Source organism: Neolamprologus brichardi, chromosome 23 (assembly GCF_056152115.1).
Source record: "Neolamprologus brichardi isolate AB-2024 chromosome 23, ASM5615211v1, whole genome shotgun sequence".
Taxonomy (NCBI): domain Eukaryota; kingdom Metazoa; phylum Chordata; class Actinopteri; order Cichliformes; family Cichlidae; genus Neolamprologus; species Neolamprologus brichardi.
This window is the reverse complement of record NC_142125.1, coordinates 7,199,333-7,220,734: the sequence shown is the minus strand read 5'-3', so window position 1 is coordinate 7,220,734 and position 21,402 is coordinate 7,199,333. Positions and strand designations below refer to the sequence as shown.

The 21,402-nt window shown below is 39.2% G+C and overlaps 1 protein-coding gene across 2 annotated transcripts; it reads right to left on the bottom strand.

Moving 5' to 3' along the window:
- Nucleotides 1-6,426: 6,426 nt before the first annotated feature.
- Nucleotides 6,427-17,207, bottom strand: LOC148096001 (flavin-containing monooxygenase 5-like). Of its 2 annotated transcripts, none has more exons than XM_087836422.1 (10): nt 17,119-17,207; nt 10,508-10,648; nt 9,723-9,911; nt 9,408-9,573; nt 9,116-9,258; nt 8,647-8,843; nt 7,776-7,923; nt 7,483-7,690; nt 7,299-7,371; nt 6,427-7,216 (listed from the first exon to the last, which is right to left on the bottom strand). In XM_087836422.1, exons 2-10 carry the CDS (start codon nt 10,637-10,639, stop codon nt 6,802-6,804), a joined length of 1,671 nt encoding a protein of 556 aa, XP_087692548.1. In that variant the 5' UTR covers nt 10,640-10,648; nt 17,119-17,207; the 3' UTR covers nt 6,427-6,801. The 2 variants fall into 2 exon arrangements, with proteins under 2 accessions (XP_087692548.1, XP_087692547.1); XM_087836421.1 differs by lacking the exon at nt 17,119-17,207 and adding an exon at nt 10,757-11,035.
- Nucleotides 17,208-21,402: the final 4,195 nt, after the last annotated feature.

The following is a 21,402-nucleotide window of genomic DNA, read 5'->3' as shown; positions in this document are numbered from 1 at the left end:
GGATACGAAATGTTCTGGACTCAAATGAAATAGTTACATTTTTAGGGTTTTCTGGGGGCTAAAGTCAAGCCTTTCATAAAGCCCTATACCTAACAGGTTATATGATAGAGATATGATGTCTTTGTATCAGAGGAAAAGTGGGACTAACTACCCAGGGTCTTGGAATGAAAAGCTTGGTTTTGTTATCGAGTTGTTAAAGTCCAACGTCCAATGTCAGACGTGACTGTTTCAAAATGACCTGGTTCAGTTTTCCACCATGAAACGCATGATCCTAAATTTCAGAAACAGCCAGACAAAGTGAAGCAGCATCAATTCCCTCTTCAAATTATGTGCCACAAGCACTGAAAATTCAGCAACAAACCTCAAGCAGTATCAAGCTTTGTTATATGTTGGACCAGCTGAGAGGCAAGTAAAGGATTTTAAGGAAGCAGGGATATTTCGTGCTTCAAATACCACAGTGACACTGCTTAAATGTTTTTTTTTATATACTTACTTTGCTACTTCTAATGAAACACTGTCAAACAGCAGTGATATGCTTGCGTATGTTTTCATGCATTACTAAATCAGCCTTTAAGTGTTAAAAAACTGTCAGGGTACCGCAAGTCCTCAGCGTTCAACCTGCCAATTGTTGTGGTGTTTTAGTCTGTGTCTCCATTCTCTCATTTTCCCTGTTTGTGTGTATTTATGTGTGTATGCACTGGCCTTTGTGCATTGTGGGGACCAAGTTTCAGACACACACCTGGTGGCAGTAACACACCTGCTCTGATGATCGTGTTTGGGCAGCTTCATAAGGAAGGAGCAGTGGATCAGTCTTTGCTGGATTGTTGCCTTGAAAGCGGTAAATGAAGCGATGCTCCTGCTCCTATTTTATTTGGGTTAATTGTGAAGATACGTTAACTGGTCTGTCCCTGTGCACATCATTTAGAAATTGTGAGATATCCAGTGGTGAGCTGACTCTGGTGTGACAAAGTTACTTTGTCTGCATCTAAAAGGAAGCCTTGTGGAGACTGGACCTTCCAACTGCTAAGATGTTTTTTGAACTGTGTTTTTTCTGTTGACTGTGAATAAATGCACTGTATTCAGCCGTGGGCATGAGTCCTGCCTCTAAACATCTCAAATCTTTGAGCCCTAAAAAAATAAATACTTTAAAAGAAGAAAGAAAATCATGGACTCTTAAGCTTGACACTCTAAGCAAAAGCCACAAGAAGCCATAAAGTAACTGTAGAAAACATGTAGATTTATGGAAATGATTTATTAGAAATTTTATTGGAAAATTTCATTACTGGCTACTGGAACGACCACAGATTGTTGGCTGAGTTATTTGCCAGAAAATAAAATTAAAAAACAAAAAGCAAAATTTTAAGATGGCTGCAGAAACACTTCTGTTCAGATTCTAGTGCAGAGTTAAACAAATCCAGAATGTATATTTTAAAAACTCATGTCTTTCACTGTTAAAAACAGTCTAATGCAGCCTCTTCGTTAACATTAGTACTATTATACTGTTAGAAGGTCTACTGTGGTCCTCGTTGTAACAGTTGTTATGTTAGTATTTGACCACTAGGCGGAGCTCTTGTAATGATAATGTAACTAACGCATTTTATTTTGTATGTTTTATTTTTGTGTTGAGTATGTTAACATTTTCCTTTTTTGCCTACCGGATTGGTGTAAAGTTAATTTGATAGATGGAAAATAACCGGTTAATTTTGTAAGTATAAGGTAAGGGCAGAGGTCACTTCCTGTTTTGGGAAGTAAGGTCAGAGAAGCTGCTCATGGTGACGGTCTAGCCGTGTAAAAGTCAAGCTAAGAAAGAAGAAAGAAGTCCGAAGTTCCAATTACACCGGTTTGTCTACTTGCAGGCCAAAGTGGTATGTTTGTTTATATTTTGTGAATTTTATATTGTAATATGTTTTAATGCTGAAATATAATTTTCTTGTACATTTGTATTCACCAGTTCTACGGTGTACCTGTGTACGTTAAGAGAAGCACAGTAAACATCAGTAAAGAAGAACTCTCGTGTCTCTCGTGTATGTGTACAAGCCGGCATACTCGTGCCACTGTGGTCATTAATTAAATTAATTAAACTCTGACCTTTAAAGACACGTGTGGCCCACCTGGCCTGGAACTTGGAGATAGGCATAATAGATTTCCACTGGCTGCACTAGACCAATGATAGCCAGCGTGGGGCGTTCGAGCTCAGGAGGAAACACATATTTGTACAGAGATGCTTTGTTGTTAGACACAGAGACCACCTGTGAAGCCAGGAATGGAAAGGAAAACCGGTATCCTGTAGCAAACACCTGAAAGACAGCGGTCCATGTTAGTCAGGACCGCTGAAGGTGAAGAAAAGTAGGTAATTTCAGACCTACCACCAGCTCAACATCTTCCACTGCACTGCCATTATCAAAGTCCACACTGGAACCTTGAAATCTGCAGATGTTGGGTTTCACTTGAATTGTTCCAGAGAGGATGCGGTTGGGAAGCTCATCATTTAATGTTGGATATTGGCTAAACAGCCTGAAATGGAAAGTTAAACGTTGCCCTACTGATATGATGAAAAAAATGAATTTACTGGCTTTCCAGTCATGCAATCATGAAGCCAAGTTTTTGTCCAAAATATCTGATAGGAAGAAATGCAATAAAGTCATCGAAATAGTAATAAAGATTTGCTCAACACAAGATTCAAGGGAGTCTGCCTACTGCATTACAAATATAAAGTGCAGTTGTAGATATTAACTGTTACGGATTCAAAATATTGGAGATGGATACAAGAGGAAAACCAAAATAACAACACTGGTCTGGCCGGGTTGAGTCAAACGATGATTTTAATGTACACGCGTGGGAGATGGACACTGTACGCAGACAGCATCAGATCTCCAAATGGTGGAGCATTGATCAAACTCTTGTAGCCTCTAGTGGCCCCCACCTAATCATAAAAGCCTAAACATTCACATTCTTTCTCTCACATGGCGCCCAAGCTACGACCTTGGCTCCCTGTTTATCTGCTCCTGCTGAGATGGGGCAGAAAACCTGTCCAGTATGCTCTGTTCTCTTCTAATCAGACAAATAAGGCGATGACTTTCTGCAAACAGTATTTCTTATAGCTCAGCAGTATAATGCATCATAAAACAATATCATTCATTCACAATAAATCAGCAGTCTAATGTAATGCAAATCAGTTTAACAAATGTAATAGTTATCACCTTCTAATTCAGGAGAATAATGCAAACTAAAACTACATAATAATTCACAATCTTTAATTAGGGGTCTAACATGGCATAAGGTAATATTATAATCCCACATAACACAATACCTGTGCTTTGGCTTTAGATTGTACAGAGCATGATCAAATATTATGTTCAGTCGTCTCTCTCCCAGACTACAGAAAAAAACAAAGGGAACAGTTTTCCTTAGAAAGTCGAACACTCTGTTAAAATACAAGTCAATGGGAATCCCATTATCCCCAAGTCTGTTCAGAATCTAGGCTCCCCCTTCGAGTGCTCAGGTAAACCTAGGATGAAATTAATCATTGCCAGCCATTGCTCTGGTTCTTGGTATATTTTTTTAATGTAATTCTCATCATATTGGTAGCGTCTGAACTACTAATAGGTTAATAATTCATGTATAAGGTGTATGTTTTGGTGGTATGGGTTCAGGTCCAAAAATGACAGAACTGAATTTAACTGAATGAATTTTGGGGTAAATTATTATTATTATTTTTTTTAAAAAAATGTTAAATGAGGAATCAGTTCATCTCAGTCCAACCTGCTTGGTGACTCTACTCAGTTCCACTCCTATTTCTGCTCCAGAGTTTCCAATTCCAATCACTATGACCTTTTTATCTCTCCACTCCTCAGGAGTCTTGTAGTCTCTGCTGTGGAAATATTTTTTCCTGCCAGAATGTATATTTTAAAAACTCATGTCTTTTATTGTTAAAAACAGTCTAATGCAGCCTGTTCATTAACATTAGTACTATTATACTATTAGAAGGTCTACTGTGGTCCTCGTGCCACTGTGGTCATTGGAAGTCGAACCAGTCGTTCTCACTATGTGAGGATGGCCTGGCTGACTTCAGCCAAGTAAACTGATTAAACTTTCATTGCCTGTGCACAAAGTTAAAACTGATCAGTTCTGGATTTTCAATTTCATCATATTTTAAGCCTGTATAGCAAAGCAGTGGGATCCTGAAGGAAAGCTGGAAGGTTGTTCCTTTTAACATAGACAGTGAAGGACAAAGCAGCAGCCGACAGAAGCAGAGGCCACTTATATGATTTCCTGGGTTTGGGCTCATCGCATTGCCTGGTCTGCATAGGTTGAATCACTCTCTCCCACTGAGTGAGGATTGCCTGCCGGGCTCCAGCCCACTTTCCTGGCCCCTGAGACGATACTGGTACGGCGTGCAGGGACCAAAGAGCACATTCATTCCCAGCCTGGGGTCAGTCAGCAGCATCCTTGGGATGTTGGGTTGAACTCCCACTAGCTCTGCTATTTCATCCATGTAACTAACAGAGTCCACCTGGATGGTGTGTCTCTGACTGGTGACATACCTGAAAATGATATTTAGGTTGAACATGTGCAGAACAAAAAGTGGCGTGTTACAGATCCTATATATTTAAGCAACCACAAAATCAAGTAAATATACTTTATTACCTTTGAGCCATGGCTGCCTGTTTCCACTGTATATCTTTTAGCATAACAACTACAGAAGGAAGCTTTATGCAGCCTGTTAAAGAACACAACAGTTTACTTTAGTAATAATGAAAACCTGTAAATGCCTAAGTTGAAAAAAAAAAGTATTTTAAATTAAACTCTGACCTTTAAAGACACGTGTGGCCCACCTGGCCTGCAACTTGGAGATAGGCATAATAGATTTCCACTGGCTGCACTAGACCAATGATAGCCACGCGTAACATTCCTCCACAAAATGCTCTTTGGAGTATTCTGACTCTACATTTAGTCAGGTGATAAGACCAACTCAAAAGAACTCAAAAGGCAGCTTTATTGCTGAACACCAGAAATACAAAACTATATATATAATATATAATAACACAGAAAAAAAACCCTCTGCTGATACAGAGGTGCTGATATAGGAAGTAATCAATAAGGGAAGCAAAGTGACTGTACGCAGAGGCTGAAAAACTGTGGAAAATTTTTATCTGGAAAAATCTTGTCTTTTTCAGCTGCTGAAGCATCTGCATATGCATAAGCTGGGACCTTCTGAGAACCTGGACTTATATATCACTGAAATGACCAAGCCACTCACACACTCGAGTCTCCAGCTTGATTGTTCCAGCTGTGAGTGCCAGAATATAAAAGTGAAGACGTGCGCAATAAACACTGCACGTCAGCAACTGTAACACACACTTCATGTGTGTGCAACTGTTCATGAGAAGCGCAAAGGTGAGCACAAAAAGGCCATAATTTTTGTCTTAGAACAACCACTTGGAAAAATCTAACATGGCAGATTATATTACATCCTATACTAGCTACAAACACAGTACCTGTACTTTGGGTTTAGATTGTGTTGAGTTATTAACAATCTACACTAGAAAGTTAACTGAAAGTTCAATTCAGCTGTAAAACTGAAGCTTCATCCATTATCATTGCAAACAATGATGGTAAATGGACTGATTCTTATATAGCACTTTTCTGGCCTCCTGGAGTACTCAAAGCGCTCTAGACAACACGCCGCATTCACCCCACACACACCCATTCACACAAGCACTATTATCTATACTACTTTGAGTGCTTTCTAAGTATCGTTCATACGCATTCATACTCCGATGGAAGCATCGGAGAGCAAGTATCTTGCCCAAGGATATTTGGCATGCAAACTGGGGGAGCCAGGGATCAAACCTTCTCATCAGCAGCTGACCCGCTCTACCTCCTGAGCACCCCAATAATGTATGTATGGTCAGAAGGGGTCCCATTTCACTACAGGTAAGATGTACGTATAACATTGCAAGTGACAATTGAAGGCATAATCAATCAATCACCATCAAGACAGAGGCGTGTTTGCACCGGTCTTTAGTATTAATACCAAGTCAAAGCAGAGAAAAGAGATCTTTATTTTTTCAGCAAACAATCTCAGATCTTTGTGGCTTAAAAGATTTATTTACTAATAAAAGACATGAAAATGGATTTGTTTCAAGTGCTGAACTTTTATTTATAGTTATGAGTCCTGTTTTTCATACTTTAGAGTCACTGGAACATAGTAAAGGATAAAACAACACAATGTAGTGAAAGATGTGACAACACTGCGATTTATTTTTATTTGAAAGAAACAATAGTAAACCATCTGTGCTGTGTATCAGTAATGTTGTAAAAACATTTGAATACTTCAATTAATATAATTAAAGAACAGAGCAGCATGTCAATGTAGAGTAACAGTGCTGATGTTAAAAAAAGGATAACAACAGTTTACCCTCTACAATGGCATTCTGTGCTAGCATAATTTCTTTTTACCCATGTTTATGCTCTTATATTGCAAACAAATCTGGATTAAAGCGCTATTAATGTATTTTTTTGTTGGAAAACAATTTTCTTTTTTTAATCGGCTCAAATTAGATTCTATGTCACAGCATCCTGTTAAGTGTTAAAACAAATAACCTGCAGAAATTGTGTAATTAAAAAAGGAGATCTATCCAGTTACACAATTCTGAAGGCATAAAGCAAGAAACCTGAAACAATACACATGAATGTAGCTGTAACTGTAGCTTTTAGTCATTTAAGATCAGCTGGCCTTTGATGTTAATATACAATTGCATCACTCACTTAGTAAGCTGATGAGTTATGAATTTTCCATCATTGTGTAGGCAGGTACATTTTAACCCTGCCCAGCAAAGCAGTGGGATCCTGGAGGAAAGCTGGAAAGTTGTTCTTGCTAATGTAGGCAGCCGAGCCCACAGCAACAGCCGACAGAAACAGAGGCCACTTATACGATCTCCTGGGTTTGGGCTCATCGCATTGCCTGGTCTGCATAGGTTGAGCCATTCTCTCCCACTGAGTGAGGATTGCCTGGCGGGCTCCAGCCCACTTTCCTGGCCCCCTGAGACGATACTGGTACGGCGTGCAGGGACCAAAGAGCACATTCATTCCCAGCCTGGGGTCAGTCAGCAGCATCCTTGAGATGTTGGGTTGAACTCCCACTAGCTCTGCTATTTCATCCATGTAGCTGATGTAGTCCACCTGGATGGTGTGTCTCTGACTGGTGACATACCTAAAAAAGTTTGAGTTGAACATATGAAAATGCTGATCTTAAATATGGGTTTCTATAAAGCTGAGTAAATCCACTTCATTACCTTTGAGCCATGGCCTTCTGCTTGCACTGAATATCTTTTAGCATGGCAGCTGATGGAGGAAGCTTTATGCAGCCTGTTTGAAAGGGGACAAAGCCGTTTACTGTAGTAAAAATAACAACTCTATAAAAAGTCTAAAATCCTGAGTGATGAGAAAAAGCTGTGTTAAAGAAAAAGTCATTTTTACCTTTGAAGACACGTGTAGCCCATCTGGCCTGCATCTCAGAGATGGGCATAACAGCTCCCACTGGCTGCACCAGACCAATGATAGCCAGCGTGGGGCGTTCGAGTTCAGGAGGAAACACATATTTGTACAGAGATGCTTTGTTGTTAGACACAGAGACCACCTGTGAAGCCAGGAATGGAAAGGAAAACTGGTATCCTGTAGCAAACACCTGAAAGACAGCGGTCCATGTTAGTCAAAAGTCAATTTCACTGATCTCTATGAAGGTGAAGAAAAGTATGTAATTCCAGACCTACCACCAGGTCAACATCTTCCACTACACTTCCATCATCAAACTCCACACTGGAACCTTGAAATCTGTGGATGTTGGGTTTCACCTGAACTGTTCCAGAGAGGATGCGGTTGGGAAGCTCATCATTCACTGTGGGATGTTGGCTGAACAGCCTGAAATAAAAAAGTCAAAAATACAAAAAAATTCAGAAAGGAGTTTTTTCATATTATTTTATTTATACAAAAAAATCTAATTGCAAACGTGAATATCAGAAAATGTCAACGTTGTAAGGCACTGATTTTGACAAGGGGTTGTTGTTGTGGGACCAACATTTGTAGCCAGAAGTTTCATACTTTGAACTGGTTGTTTACACTGGACATTGCACTGTTGTTGCATAAAATAACACCAACATTGACGCCATCACAGCCCCATCAAAATTAATAATGGTGCTTAAAATGTGTCAGAGTTGATCGTATCCTGAACAATATGTGTCACTGCTCAGGGAAAAAAGGCAACAGTGATGATATATGCAGTAATCAATACAGGAAGCAAAGTGACTGCATGCAGAAAATTCTCATCTTTTCCAGCTGCTGAAGCATCTGCAGACGCATAAGCTGGGACTTTTCTGAGAACCTGCACTGATAGATCACTGAAATGGCCAAACCACTCATCCAGCTTGACTGTGCCAGGTTACAAAACTTAAGAGGTGCATGATACACCTAAAAAAGCAAAATATTGCATGCCGCTAACACATCACGCTGCTTCCGGTGTGTGCCACTGTTCAGAAGGACAAAGGTGAGCACAAAAAGGCCATAATTTTTGTCTTAGAACAACCACTTGGAAAAATCTAACGTGGCAGATTATATTACATTCTATACTAGCTACAAATACAGTACCTGTGTTTTGGCTTTAGATTGTAAAGACCATGATTGAATCTTTGGTTGAGCCGACTCTCTGCCATACTACATAAAAAATCAAAGGGAAGGATTTTCTTCAGAATGTCTAGGATTCTATTAAAAGTCAGGTCAAGGGGCACCCCATTGTCTCCAACTCTGTTCAGAACCCAGGCTCCTCTTCGAGTGCTCAGGTAAAGCTTTGAAGAAAAGAAAGAGTAGTTAGCCCTCTTGTTGCTTCTGTCTGAATTGTCTCAATTTTTACTTTCTAAACTACTAATATTACTAATATGTAAATAAAGGATTAAGAAGATGTAAAAGTTAAATAATTATGCCCATTGTCTGGTTTTACATGCTTGTATTTATATTGGATTCAGCTTTAAAACTGTGAGAATCATGAAGTTTCACATGTTAAATACTAAATCAGTTCAGACACATTCTTACTCTAATGATGCGACCAACTCATTCCAACCTGCTTGGTGACTCTACTCAGTTCCACTGCTATGTCTCCTCCAGAGTTTCCAATTCCAATCACCACGACCTTTTTATTCCTCCACTCCTCGGGAGTCTTGTAGTCTCTGCTGTGGAAATACTTCCCCGTGAAAGTTTCAATGCCTGAATAAAATAAGACAAACTTATGGTGGGTAGACAAAATGTTTCAATACTTCTGCTCTGACCTATATTTGAAGATACGTGAAAGTGTCAAGGGTTGATTTAAACAATAACAATTCCCAAGATGTAATCGATTGTAGGCCAAGGGTCACCTGGAAAGTCATGAAGAGGCATATTGGGGTTGCAGTGATGTCCAATACAGATCATCACAGCTTCAAAAATGTGTTTCTCTTTCTTGCCATCCTTGTTCTCCGTTTCAACAACCCACTCGCCTGAATGAGAAAAATCTGATTTCTGCTTCACCTGCAAGACTTTGGTCTGGACAACAGAAAGACAGACACGGGGGAAAGAACAAAATATTTTTTTCTATGAAATTAATGATGTAGTAATTAGGATTTAATTTAAATTATTTATCTTTTAATTATGTGATACAATTTATCATTTCAGACATCATAAAGCATTCTTACATTAAAGCGTATGTGCTTGGTGAGCTGGAAGTGGTCAGCATACAGCCGAAAGTAGTCCATGATGAGGGAATTGTGCATGAAGTTTGGGAAGTGTGCAGGGATGGGAAAGTCACTGAAACACATCCTCTCCTTTGAGGTGTTGATGATGACAGAGTGGTAGATGCTGGCCCTGTCTGGCTCTGGATTCTCCTAAAGTTAATAAATAAATAAATAAATAAATAAAAGAGCTGAAGCACCATTACTCTTTCAATGCTCGTCAGAGGCCTGAGTACAGTTTTATTGCATTTGTAGTTTAATTATATCTATGTTTTTACGCGTCTAATAAATATTATGATGCAAACATTGTACTTTGTTTTTCACACCATTTATTTTAGAGTTTACATTTCCCAATATAATCTGCTGTATTACTGATAATTATTGAAATTGAGAATATTTAATGCTAAAACTTTTGAACTAGGTATTAGGCTTCTTGAGAAGGATTACCACTTTTTCTCAAGTAAGAAATCTAAATACTTGTTTTGTCACTGAGCAAACAAGATATCTGATTCAAAACAGTGCTTCAACCCTTGTGCACTGTCACTTATCACGCAATAAATCAGTGCTCAAGGTTGTATATGAGCTTGAGAATTGTGCCCGCACCATTTTCAGCATAATATTTATTTCGGATCAAATTCTGAGTCTCAGTGCGCACCATGTGCCCCCGAAATGAAGAAAATCCACTTCATATGTATAAAAAATAATAAAACATGACCAAAAGTAAAGTGATTCACATAGCGTCAGCCAACCTTAAACCTCCACAGACCACCAATGTCATCGCTGCTTTCGAAGCACACAGGCTCCAGCCCCTCATCCAAACAGCACTTTATGCAAGCCAGACCCGAAGACCCTCCTCCGATCACTGCCACACGACGGGTCATACTGCAGCTCTGCGAAGGAGACAGTGCAAAATATGTTTACAGTTAACAAGAAGCTGCAGCCAATGAGCTGCGCAGAGCAGGAAGTTGTGCAGAAAACAAGAGTAACAACAACGTTACATTCATTTCCCCCGTTAAATCTCAGGCTCTCCAGTTATGTTTACATTACTGCCGAAAAAACACTTCCTCTAATACTGAATATGTGCCACATTTAAAACTTGGCAAAAATCAAAGTGACTTAATATGTTTATTAGCTGTTCGAAACGCCACACAACGCAGACAACTCAATAAAGAGTGCAATCGTTGCCAAACTTTTCCAGACTGCACGGACAGTACAAACAGTCTCCGACAGCCGCAATCATCGACTTTAAATCTGTTCCAGGAAGCACTCATCAGCTGCGATCGCATATGCTCGTTTCCTACCTTTGATGTGACCTTAGTTCACAAAGCACAAGAGCACAAAAGGAGATATTCTATTACAAAAGAGGAAGAAAAGATAAAATAGCTACATTCAGATTTCTTTTTTATTTTATGTTCATGAATTTTTCCTTTTGTTGTGTTTTGCACTCAATTTCCAAAGCATGTAACATGAAAAACTTCATGTTACATGCTGCATTTAACAGTCATCCGGAGATACTACATGCTGTGTTTGTCTTTAGAAGGCACGGATCCCGCTGTCAGCCAACCGGTGTGATCAGTGGTTTGTTCTGGTTATTTATTTACAGAAATCCAACCGTGTATAACGTCCAGTGTTGGTCAAGTTACTTGAAAAAAGTAATCAGTAATTAATTACTGATTACTTCCCCAAAAAAGTAATCCCGTTACTTTACTGATTACTTATTTTCAAAAGTAATTAATTACTTAGTTACTTTTTAAAAACATGATTTACAACCTGAATAGGTGATAAAGCGATAGATCTTTCAGCCCAATTCTACTTTTTCTACATAATCCATCATACAAAATGTAATCAAATGGAAAAGTCTCTTTTTAAAACTTGTTTTGTTAGTTTTAATCTTTTAACTTTATGCATGAAGCAAAATTTTAATTATATGCACCATTCTCTGACTGGAAGAAATTAGTTTAACATTTAAACCTATTTTCTGCACATTCCAGCACACACACACACACACACATTATTTATTTTCTGCTGTGTTTTACTTGCATCTGAAAGAGTGAGTGTAAACACAAAAAAATAATAAAGTCAAAGACTAGCGGTCCTTTTGCTCTATTTTCACCTGTAAAGCAGGAGTAGAGTAGGCGGAGGTTTATCCTGGTGCAGGTGTGCCGCAGCGGTCAGTGGAAGGATACCGCAGTTTCTCTGTGAGTTTCTCATTACGTCGTAGCTACTTGGTGCTTGCTTGGAAGTTTAGGGTTTTTTTTTTTCCGCTGTAAAAAGAAGTTTTCTTCCCACGCACAGCGGACACTAATGTTTTTGTCACTTTTTACGGAATCAAACTCAAAGTAAGGTCAGTACTTCCACGCTTTAAACGCTGCACGCTCATACTCTCTCCCGCACTCGATATATTATCCATTGTTGATCTGCACACAGCTGTTGTCACGAACATCACACTCGCTTACCTCACTGTCATGAGACATTCTCGCAAGAAAATCACGGTTTTAGTAACGCAGCGTTCCTACGGGAAAGTAACGGTAATCTAATTACCGTTTTTGCAATAGTAATCCCTTACTTTACTCGTTACTTGAAAAAAGTAATCGGATTACAGTAACGCGTTACAAGTAACGCGTTACTGCCCATCTCTGATAACGTCAGTGTGAATTTACAAGCTCACTCAAGATCTTTTTCTGCATAAAAAAGTAAGCCTCATTGTAAAACTGTCATACTAATATATGTTTACTTCTGTAAGTCTAAAGACTGTTAAAAAAGAAAAAAAGGATACGAAATGTTCTGGACTCAAATGAAACTGTTACATTTTTAGGGTTTTCTGGGGGCTCAAGTCAAGGAGTGGCACCTTTCATAAAGCCCTATACCTAACAGGTTATATGATAGAGGTATGATGTCTTGTATCAGAGGAAAAGTGGGACTGACTATTGCGGCTCCTCCAACCTATGGCCGCGGCAGGCTAAACATGAGGACACAGATGACGCGCAACAATAAACACATAAAATACACTTCTGTACCATTTGCTCCTTTTATTCCACATGCAACTGTCCAATATACAAATCAGTGCCTGGGATTAACTATTAAACAAATGCACAGACTGCACAAACAAATAACTGCATCTCACAAAGAACTGCACTAACTAGTGATGTGACGTTCTGTATCAAGGCTTCAAAGCTTGTGTCGAGTAATTTAGGGGGCGTTTCCGCGATGCGCTTTTCGAGGCTTGCTTCATTTATGAGAAGAGCTGAAAATGATGACGTCCGAAGCCTCGCTGCCCGGCTGTACCACGTGACTGGTTCATGAAGTGGTTCGAACTTTGCTGCGAGCTATGACAGCGATATAAACCCCTCAGACTTCATTCAAAATGTACGTGTTTGATGGAGAGTTGCGGTTAGTGAGAGTTTGGAGGTTTATGAGAGTGAGGAGAGAAAGTCAGGAGAGAATGGAGCCAGCTAAGAAGAGGAGGATGTCCTCCCCTGTGTGGGAACATTTTGATCTTATTCCTCCCAACAAGGTATGTAAATTTCTACAGAAGATGTATTTTCATAATACTGATGGTGCAATACAATTTATGTTAAGCGGCTTTTGTACAAGGTGAAGTGTTTGCTATGTGCCAGGGAGCTGGGATATAACAACAACACCTCATCCATGCTTAGGCACTGCTGTCCAGCTTTGCATGAGAATAAGGGGAACACAGATTGTGGAGCAAGACCAGGTGAGCCATCAAATGTCATGATAATATAGCATGCAGTAATGTTACTAAATTATATAACAATATCATACAACTGTAATAAGTTACGTGTGTGATATTTATATTTGTGCTTTGTTTTTGTTGTCTTTCCTCAGGAGAACAATCTCAAATAGATGAAGACCTGGTTAGCATGGTGATTGAGGGCTCCCAGCCATTTAGCATTGTTGAGGACAAAGGATTTAAAAGATTTGTTCAATCATTAAATCCTAGCTATGTTCTCCCCACTAAAAAGGTCATAAAAGCAGTGAAAATTTAGTTTTTACAGAATAAAATGTGGGCAGGACTGAGGCTCAAAGCCTCAGTGTGTAGCTGTCCATACCTCAACGTTACAAAAGCACAACCACTGTCCACACCCCAACCTCACAGTAAATGATCATTTCCAAATAATCATTTTCCATACTGCCAGTATAAATATACATAGTATACTGCTATCACTACAATATACATGGTTTACACACTCCTTTTGTTGTTGACATTTACAGGCTGTGTGTAAAAGGCCACACTCTTCAAATTCATGCCAACTAATATTTTTACGTCCAGTAGATGTCCTACTAGAGCAAATGAAGCCTCAAGACGCTTTGCACTGGGGTGAACCAATTGGATGAAAAGCTTCAGTGCTTCATGAAGCTTCATCTGCCCATCACTAGCACTAACTACTATGCCAAATTACAACTTGGCCTATGGCATCAATTAGTGCACAAATATACAAAAACCATCAAGTTCCAGTTAAAATACATCAAAGTCATTCAAGCTGCGCTCAAGCTGCGGTCAACAGAAAGTTTTGCCTCATGCTCACCCTACCTTTCTGCTCATCAACATCAGGTGCTGTGAACAGGTGAGTGCAACCACATTTATCATCTACCACACCCAAGAGACACGCCCCACACCCGTGCACCAATACAGTGAGTCCATTTAAACCAACCCACTTAGTCAAAAAAGGAACAACTCATATGGCTCCTACACTGACTACCCAGGGTCTTGGAATGAAAAGCTTGGTTTTGTTTTTGAGTTGTTAAAGTCCAACGTCCAATGTCAGACGTGACTGTTTCAAAATGACCTGGTTCAGCTTTCCACCATGAAACGCATGACCCTAAATTTCAGAAACAGCCAGACAAAGTAAGCAGCATCAATTCCCTCTTCAAATTATGTGCCACAAGCTGAATTCTACAGTGGCAACTGAAAGTTTTTCCAAGCAGTCATTTATGTCAATACCAGTTTCAACTGAAAATTCAGCAACAAACCTCAAGCAGTATCAAGCTTTGTTATATGTTGGACCAGCTGAGAGGTAAGTAAAGGATTTTAAGGAAGCAGGGACATTTCGTGCTTCAAATACCACAGTGACACTGCTTAAATGTTGTTGTTTTTTTTACTTACTTTGCTACTTCTAATGAAACACTGTCAAACAGCACTGATATGCTTGCGTATGTTTTCATGCATTACTAAATCAACCTTTAAGTGTTAAAAAACTGTCAGGGTACCGCAAGTCCTCAGCGTTCAACCTGCCAATTGTTGTGGTGTTTTAGTCTGTGTCTCCATTCTCTCATTTTCCCTGTTTGTGTGCATTTATGTGTGTTTGTGTGTGTGTATGCACTGGCCTTTGTGCATTGTGGGGACCAAGTTTCAGACACACACCTGGTGGCAGTAACACACCTGCTCTGATGATCGTGTTTGGGCAGCTTCATAAGGAAGGAGCAGTGATCAGTCTTTGCTGGATTGTTGCCTTGAAAGCGGTAAATGAAGCGATGCTCCTGCTCCTATTTTTTTGGGTTAATTGTGAAGATACGTTAACTGGTCTGTCCCTGTGCACATCATTTAGAAATTGTGAGATATCCAGTTGTGAGCTGACTCTGGTGTGACAAAGTTACTTTGTCTGCATCTAAAAGGAAGCCTTGTGGAGACTGGACCTTCCAACTGCTAAGATGTTTTTTGAACAGTGTTTTTTCTGTTGACTGTGAATAAATGCACTGTATTCAGCCGTGGGCGTGAGTCCTGCCTCTAAACATGACACAAATCTTTGAGCCCTAAAAAAATAAATACTTTAAAAGAAGAAAGAAAATCATGGACTCTTAAGCTTGACACTCTAAGCAAAAGCCACAAGTAGCGATAAAGTAACTGTAGAAAACATGTAGACTTATGGAAATGATTTATTAGAAATTTTATTGGAAAATTTCATTACTGGCTACTGGAACGACCACAGATTGTTGGCTGAGTTATTTGCCAGAAAATAAAATTAAAAAACAAAAAGCAAAATTTTAAGATGGCTGCAGAAACACTTCTGTTCAGATTCTAGTGCAGAGTTAAACAAATCCAGAATGTATATTTTAAAAACTCATGTCTTTCATTGTTAAAAACAGTCTAATGCAGCCTCTTCGTTAACATTAGTACTATTATACTATTAGAAGGTCTACTGTGGTCCTCGTTGTAACAGTTGTTATGTTAGTATTTGACCACTAGGCGGAGCTCTTGTAATGATAATGTAATTAACGCATTTTATTTTGTATGTTTTATTTTTGTGTTGAGTATGTTAACATTTTCCTTTTTTGCCTACCGGATTGGTGTAAAGTTAATTTGATAGATGGAAAATGACCGGTCAATTTTGTAAGTATAAGGTAAGGGCAGAGGTCACTTCCTGTTTTGGGAAGTAAGGTCAGAGAAGTAGTGATGGGATTTCCGGCTCTTTCGGCTCGGCTCACTAAAAAGAGCCGGCTCTTTCGGCTCCCAACCGGCTCTTCAGGTTGTTTTGTTGCTTTAATTATTTAATCATTAACAATAATATAAAATTATGCAGAAAAGGAATTACTAATGTAAAAAAAGTGGTTTTATTTATATATGTTTATATATGGCCCCTAGAGACAAAGCACGTACAAACTCTAAAGCATATACAAACTCCAAAAAGCACGTACAAACTCCAAAACACATTTCTAGCATGAACTGAACTTCCAAAACAGAGCTACCCAGATCACTTAAATTACACAATTGAAAGCATGTGTGTATTGTTTGTGTATTTATAGACAAGCACTCATATTTATTCAAATAATTAAAAAAAAAATCATTTACCTGTTACTACCACACACCAAATCCGGTTGTTGATACTTCCTGGCTTGTGTAGCCACTAGGTAACAAAAGCTCAACACTGCGCCCTAGCATCCTGGAGCACTTCTGTTGGCTTTTGTACTTGATTCTGAGTTTGTACGTGTTTTGGAGTTTGTAAGTGCGTCTGAGTTTTTACGCGTTTTGGAGTTTTTACGCGTTTTGGAGTTTTTACGCGTTTTGGAGTTTTTACGTGTTTTGGAGTTTGTACGTGCTTTGTCTCTAAGGGCCACCATAAATATACTTTATTTATTCACTCCACATAAAATGTAATAAATAAATCATATAATACAAAGAACAACTATTTACATTTTAAACTTTTAACTATTTAAAATTTCAGCTTTTTCCTTTTAAACAAATTTACCTTGAAACAACACAAAACACTGCAAACCACAACACAATTAAATATAAATTAAAATATTAAAACAAAAAGAAGATGCACATTCTCTGTCATATGGGCCTGCATGATTTCTGAATCCTTTATCATCTGCAACTGAAAATAGTGGATGATTACTATACCTTTCTAATGTGACGTTGTTGTCCCTCGCTCTCTTTCTCTCTGGCTCTGATCTTGTGCTACTGCGAGTGTAACTAACGCCCCTCCCCCCTCTGCCCAGCGCAAAGTACAGGCCGCGCGTGCGAGTTTAGCGGAAAAAAGGGCGAGAGAGAGGGTGAGAGAAAGAAAAAAAAAAAAAACACCTCACGGCTCCCAATAAGAAGCCGGCTCGCGTCGTTCACTTCAAAGAGTCGGCTCTAAGAGCCATTTCGTTCGCGAACGACCCATCACTACAGAGAAGCTGCTCATGGTGACGGTCTAGCCGTGTAAAAGTCAAGCTAAGAAAGAAGAAATAAGTCCTAAGTTCCAATTACACCGGTTTGTCTACTTGCAGGCCAAAGTGGTATGTTTGTTTATATTTTGTGAATTTTATATTGTAATATGTTTTAATGCTGAAATATAATTTTCTTGTACATTTGTATTCACCAGTTCTACGGTGTACCTGTGTACGTTAAGAGAAGCACAGTAAACATCAGTAAAGAAGAACTCTCGTGTCTCTCGTGTATGTGTACAAGCCGGCATACTCGTGCCACTGTGGTCATTAATTAAATTAATTAAACTCTGACCTTTAAAGACACGTGTGGCCCACCTGGCCTGCAACTTGGAGATAGGCATAATAGATTTCCACTGGCTGCACTAGACCAATGATAGCCAGCGTGGGGCGTTCGAGCTCAGAAGGAAACACATATTTGTACAGAGATGCTTTGTTGTTAGACACAGAGACCACCTGTGAAGCCAGGAATGGAAAGGAAAATCGGTATCCTGTAGCAAACACCTGAAAGACAGCGGTCCATGTTAGTCAGGACCGCTGAAGGTGAAGAAAAGTAGGTAATTTCAGACCTACCACCAGGTCAACATCTTCCACTGCACTGCCATCATCAAAGTCCATACTGGAACCTTGAAATCTGCAGATGTTGGGTTTCACTTGAATTGTTCCAGAGAGGATGCGGTTGGGAAGCTCATCATTTAATGTTGGATATTGGCTAAACAGCCTGAAATGGAAAGTTAAACGTTGCCCTACTGATATGATGAAAAAAATGAATTTACTGGCTTTCCAGTCATGCAATCATGAAGCCAAGTTTTTGTCCAAAATATCTGATAGGAAGAAATGCAATAAAGTCATCGAAATAGTAATAAAGATTTGCCCAACACAAGATTCAAGGGAGTCTGCATACTGCATTACAAATATAAAGTGCAGTTGTAGATATTAACTGTTACGGATTCAAAATATTGGAGATGGATACAAGAGGAAAACCAAAATAACAACACTGGTCCGGCCGGGTTGAGTCAAACGATGATTTTAATGTACACGCGTGGGAGATGGACACTGTACGCAGACAGCATCAGATCTCCAAATGGTGGAGCATTGATCAAACTCTTGTAGCCTCTAGTGGCCCCCACCTAATCATAAAAGCCTAAACATTCACATTCTTTCTCTCACATGGCGCCCAAGCTACGACCTTGGCTCCCTGTTTATCTGCTCCTGCTGAGATGGGGCAGAAAACCTGTCCAGTATGCTCTGTTCTCTTCTAATCAGACAAATAAGGCGATGACTTTCTGCAAACAGTATTTCTTATAGCTCAGCAGTATAATGCATCATAAAACAATATCATTCATTCACAATAAATCAGCAGTCTAATGTAATGCAAATCAGTTTAACAAATGTAATAGTTATCACCTTCTTCTAATTCAGGAGAATAATGCAAACTAAAACTACATAATAATTCACAATCTTTAATTAGGGGTATAACATGGCATAAGGTAATATTATAATCCCACATAACACAATACCTGTGCTTTGGCTTTAGATTGTACAGAGCATGATCAAATATTATGTTCAGTCGTCTCTCTCCCAGACTACAGAAAAAAACAAAGGGAACAGTTTTCCTTAGAAAGTCGAACACTCTGTTAAAATACAAGTCAATGGGAATCCCATTATCCCCAAGTCTGTTCAGAATCCAGGCTCCCCCTTCGAGTGCTCAGGTAAACCTAGGATGAAATTAATTATTGTCAGCCATTGCTCTGGTTCTTGGTATATTTTTTTAATGTAATTCTCATCATATTGGTAGCGTCTGAACTACTAATAGGTTAATAATTCATGTATAAGGTGTATGTTTTGGTGGTATGGGTTCAGGTCCAAAAATGACAGAACTGAATTTAACTGAATGAATTTTGGGGTAAATTATTATTATTATTATTTTTTAAAAAATGTTAAATGAGGAATCAGTTCATCTCAGTCCAACCTGCTTGGTGACTCTACTCAGTTCCACTCCTATTTCTGCTCCAGAGTTTCCAATTCCAATCACTATGACCTTTTTATTTCTCCACTCCTCAGGAGTCTTGTAGTCTCTGCTGTGGAAATATTTTTTCCTGCCAGAATGTATATTTTAAAAACTCAAGTCTTTTATTGTTAAAAACAGTCTAATGCAGCCTGTTCATTAACATTAGTACTATTATACTATTAGAAGGTCTACTGTGGTCCTCGTGCCACTGTGGTCATTGGAAGTCGAACCAGTCGTTCTCACTATGTGAGGATGGCCTGGCTGACTTCAGCCAAGTAAACTGATTAAACTTTCATTGCCTGTGCACAAAGTTAAAACTGATCAGTTCTGGATTTTCAATTTCATCATATTTTAAGCCTGTATAGCAAAGCAGTGGGATCCTGAAGGAAAGCTGGAAGGTTGTTCCTTTTAACATAGACAGTGAAGGACAAAGCAACAGCCGACAGAAGCAGAGGCCACTTATATGATTTCCTGGGTTTGGGCTCATCGCATTGCCTGGTCTGCATAGGTTGAATCACTCTCTCCCACTGAGTGAGGATGGCCTGCCGGGCTCCAGCCCACTTTCCTGGCCCCTGAGACGATACTGGTACGGCGTGCAGGGACCAAAGAGCACATTCATTCCCAGCCTGGGGTCAGTCAGCAGCATCCTTGGGATGTTGGGTTGAACTCCCACTAGCTCTGCTATTTCATCCATGTAACTAACAGAGTCCACCTGGATGGTATGTCTCTGACTGGTGACATACCTGAAAATGACATTTAGGTTGAACATGTGCAGAACAAAAAGTGGCGTGTTACAGATCCTATATATTTAAGCAACCACAAAATCAAGTAAATATACTTTATTACCTTTGAGCCATGGCTGCCTGTTTCCACTGTATATCTTTTAGCATAACAACTACAGAAGGAAGCTTTATGCAGCCTGTTAAAGAACACAACAGTTTACTTTAGTAATAATGAAAACCTGTAAATGCCCAAGTTGAAAAAAAAAAGTATTTTAAATTAAACTCTGACCTTTAAAGACACGTGTGGCCCACCTGGCCTGCAACTTGGAGATAGGCATAATAGATTTCCACTGGCTGCACTAGACCAATGATAGCCACGCGTAACATTCCTCCACAAAATGCTCTTTGGAGTATTCTGACTCTACATTTAGTCAGGTGATAAGACCAACTCAAAAGAACTCAAAAGGCAGCTTTATTGCTGAACACCAGAAATACAAAACTATATATATAATATATAATAACACAGAAAAAAAACCCTCTGCTGATACAGAGGTGCTGATATAGGAAGTAATCAATAAGGGAAGCAAAGTGACTGTACGCAGAGGCTGAAAAACTGTGGAAAATTTTTATCTGGAAAAATCTTGTCTTTTTCAGCTACTGAAGCATCTGCATCTGCATAAGCTGGGACCTTCTGAGAACCTGGACTTATATATCACTGAAATGACCAAGCCACTCACACACTCGAGTCTCCAGCTTGATTGTTCCAGCTGTGAGTTCCAGAATATAAAAGTGAAGACGTGCGCAACAAACACTGCACGTCAGCAACTGTAACACACACTTCATGTGTGTGCCACTGTTCATGAGAAGCGCAAAGGTGAGCACAAAAAGGCCACAATTTTTGTCTTAGAACAACCACTTGGAAAAATCTAACATGGCAGATTATATTACATCCTATACTAGCTACAAATACAGTACCTGTACTTTGGGTTTAGATTGTGTTGAGTTATTAACAATCTACACTAGAAAGTTAACTGAAAGTTCAATTCAGCTGTAAAACTGAAGCTTCATCCATTATCATTGCAAACAATGATGGTAAATGGACTGATTCTTATATAGAGCTTTTCTAGCCTCCTGGAGTACTCAAAGCGCTCTAGACAACACGCCGCATTCACCCCACACACACCCATTCACACAAGCACTATTATCTACTTTGAGTGCTTTCTAAGTATCGTTCATACGCATT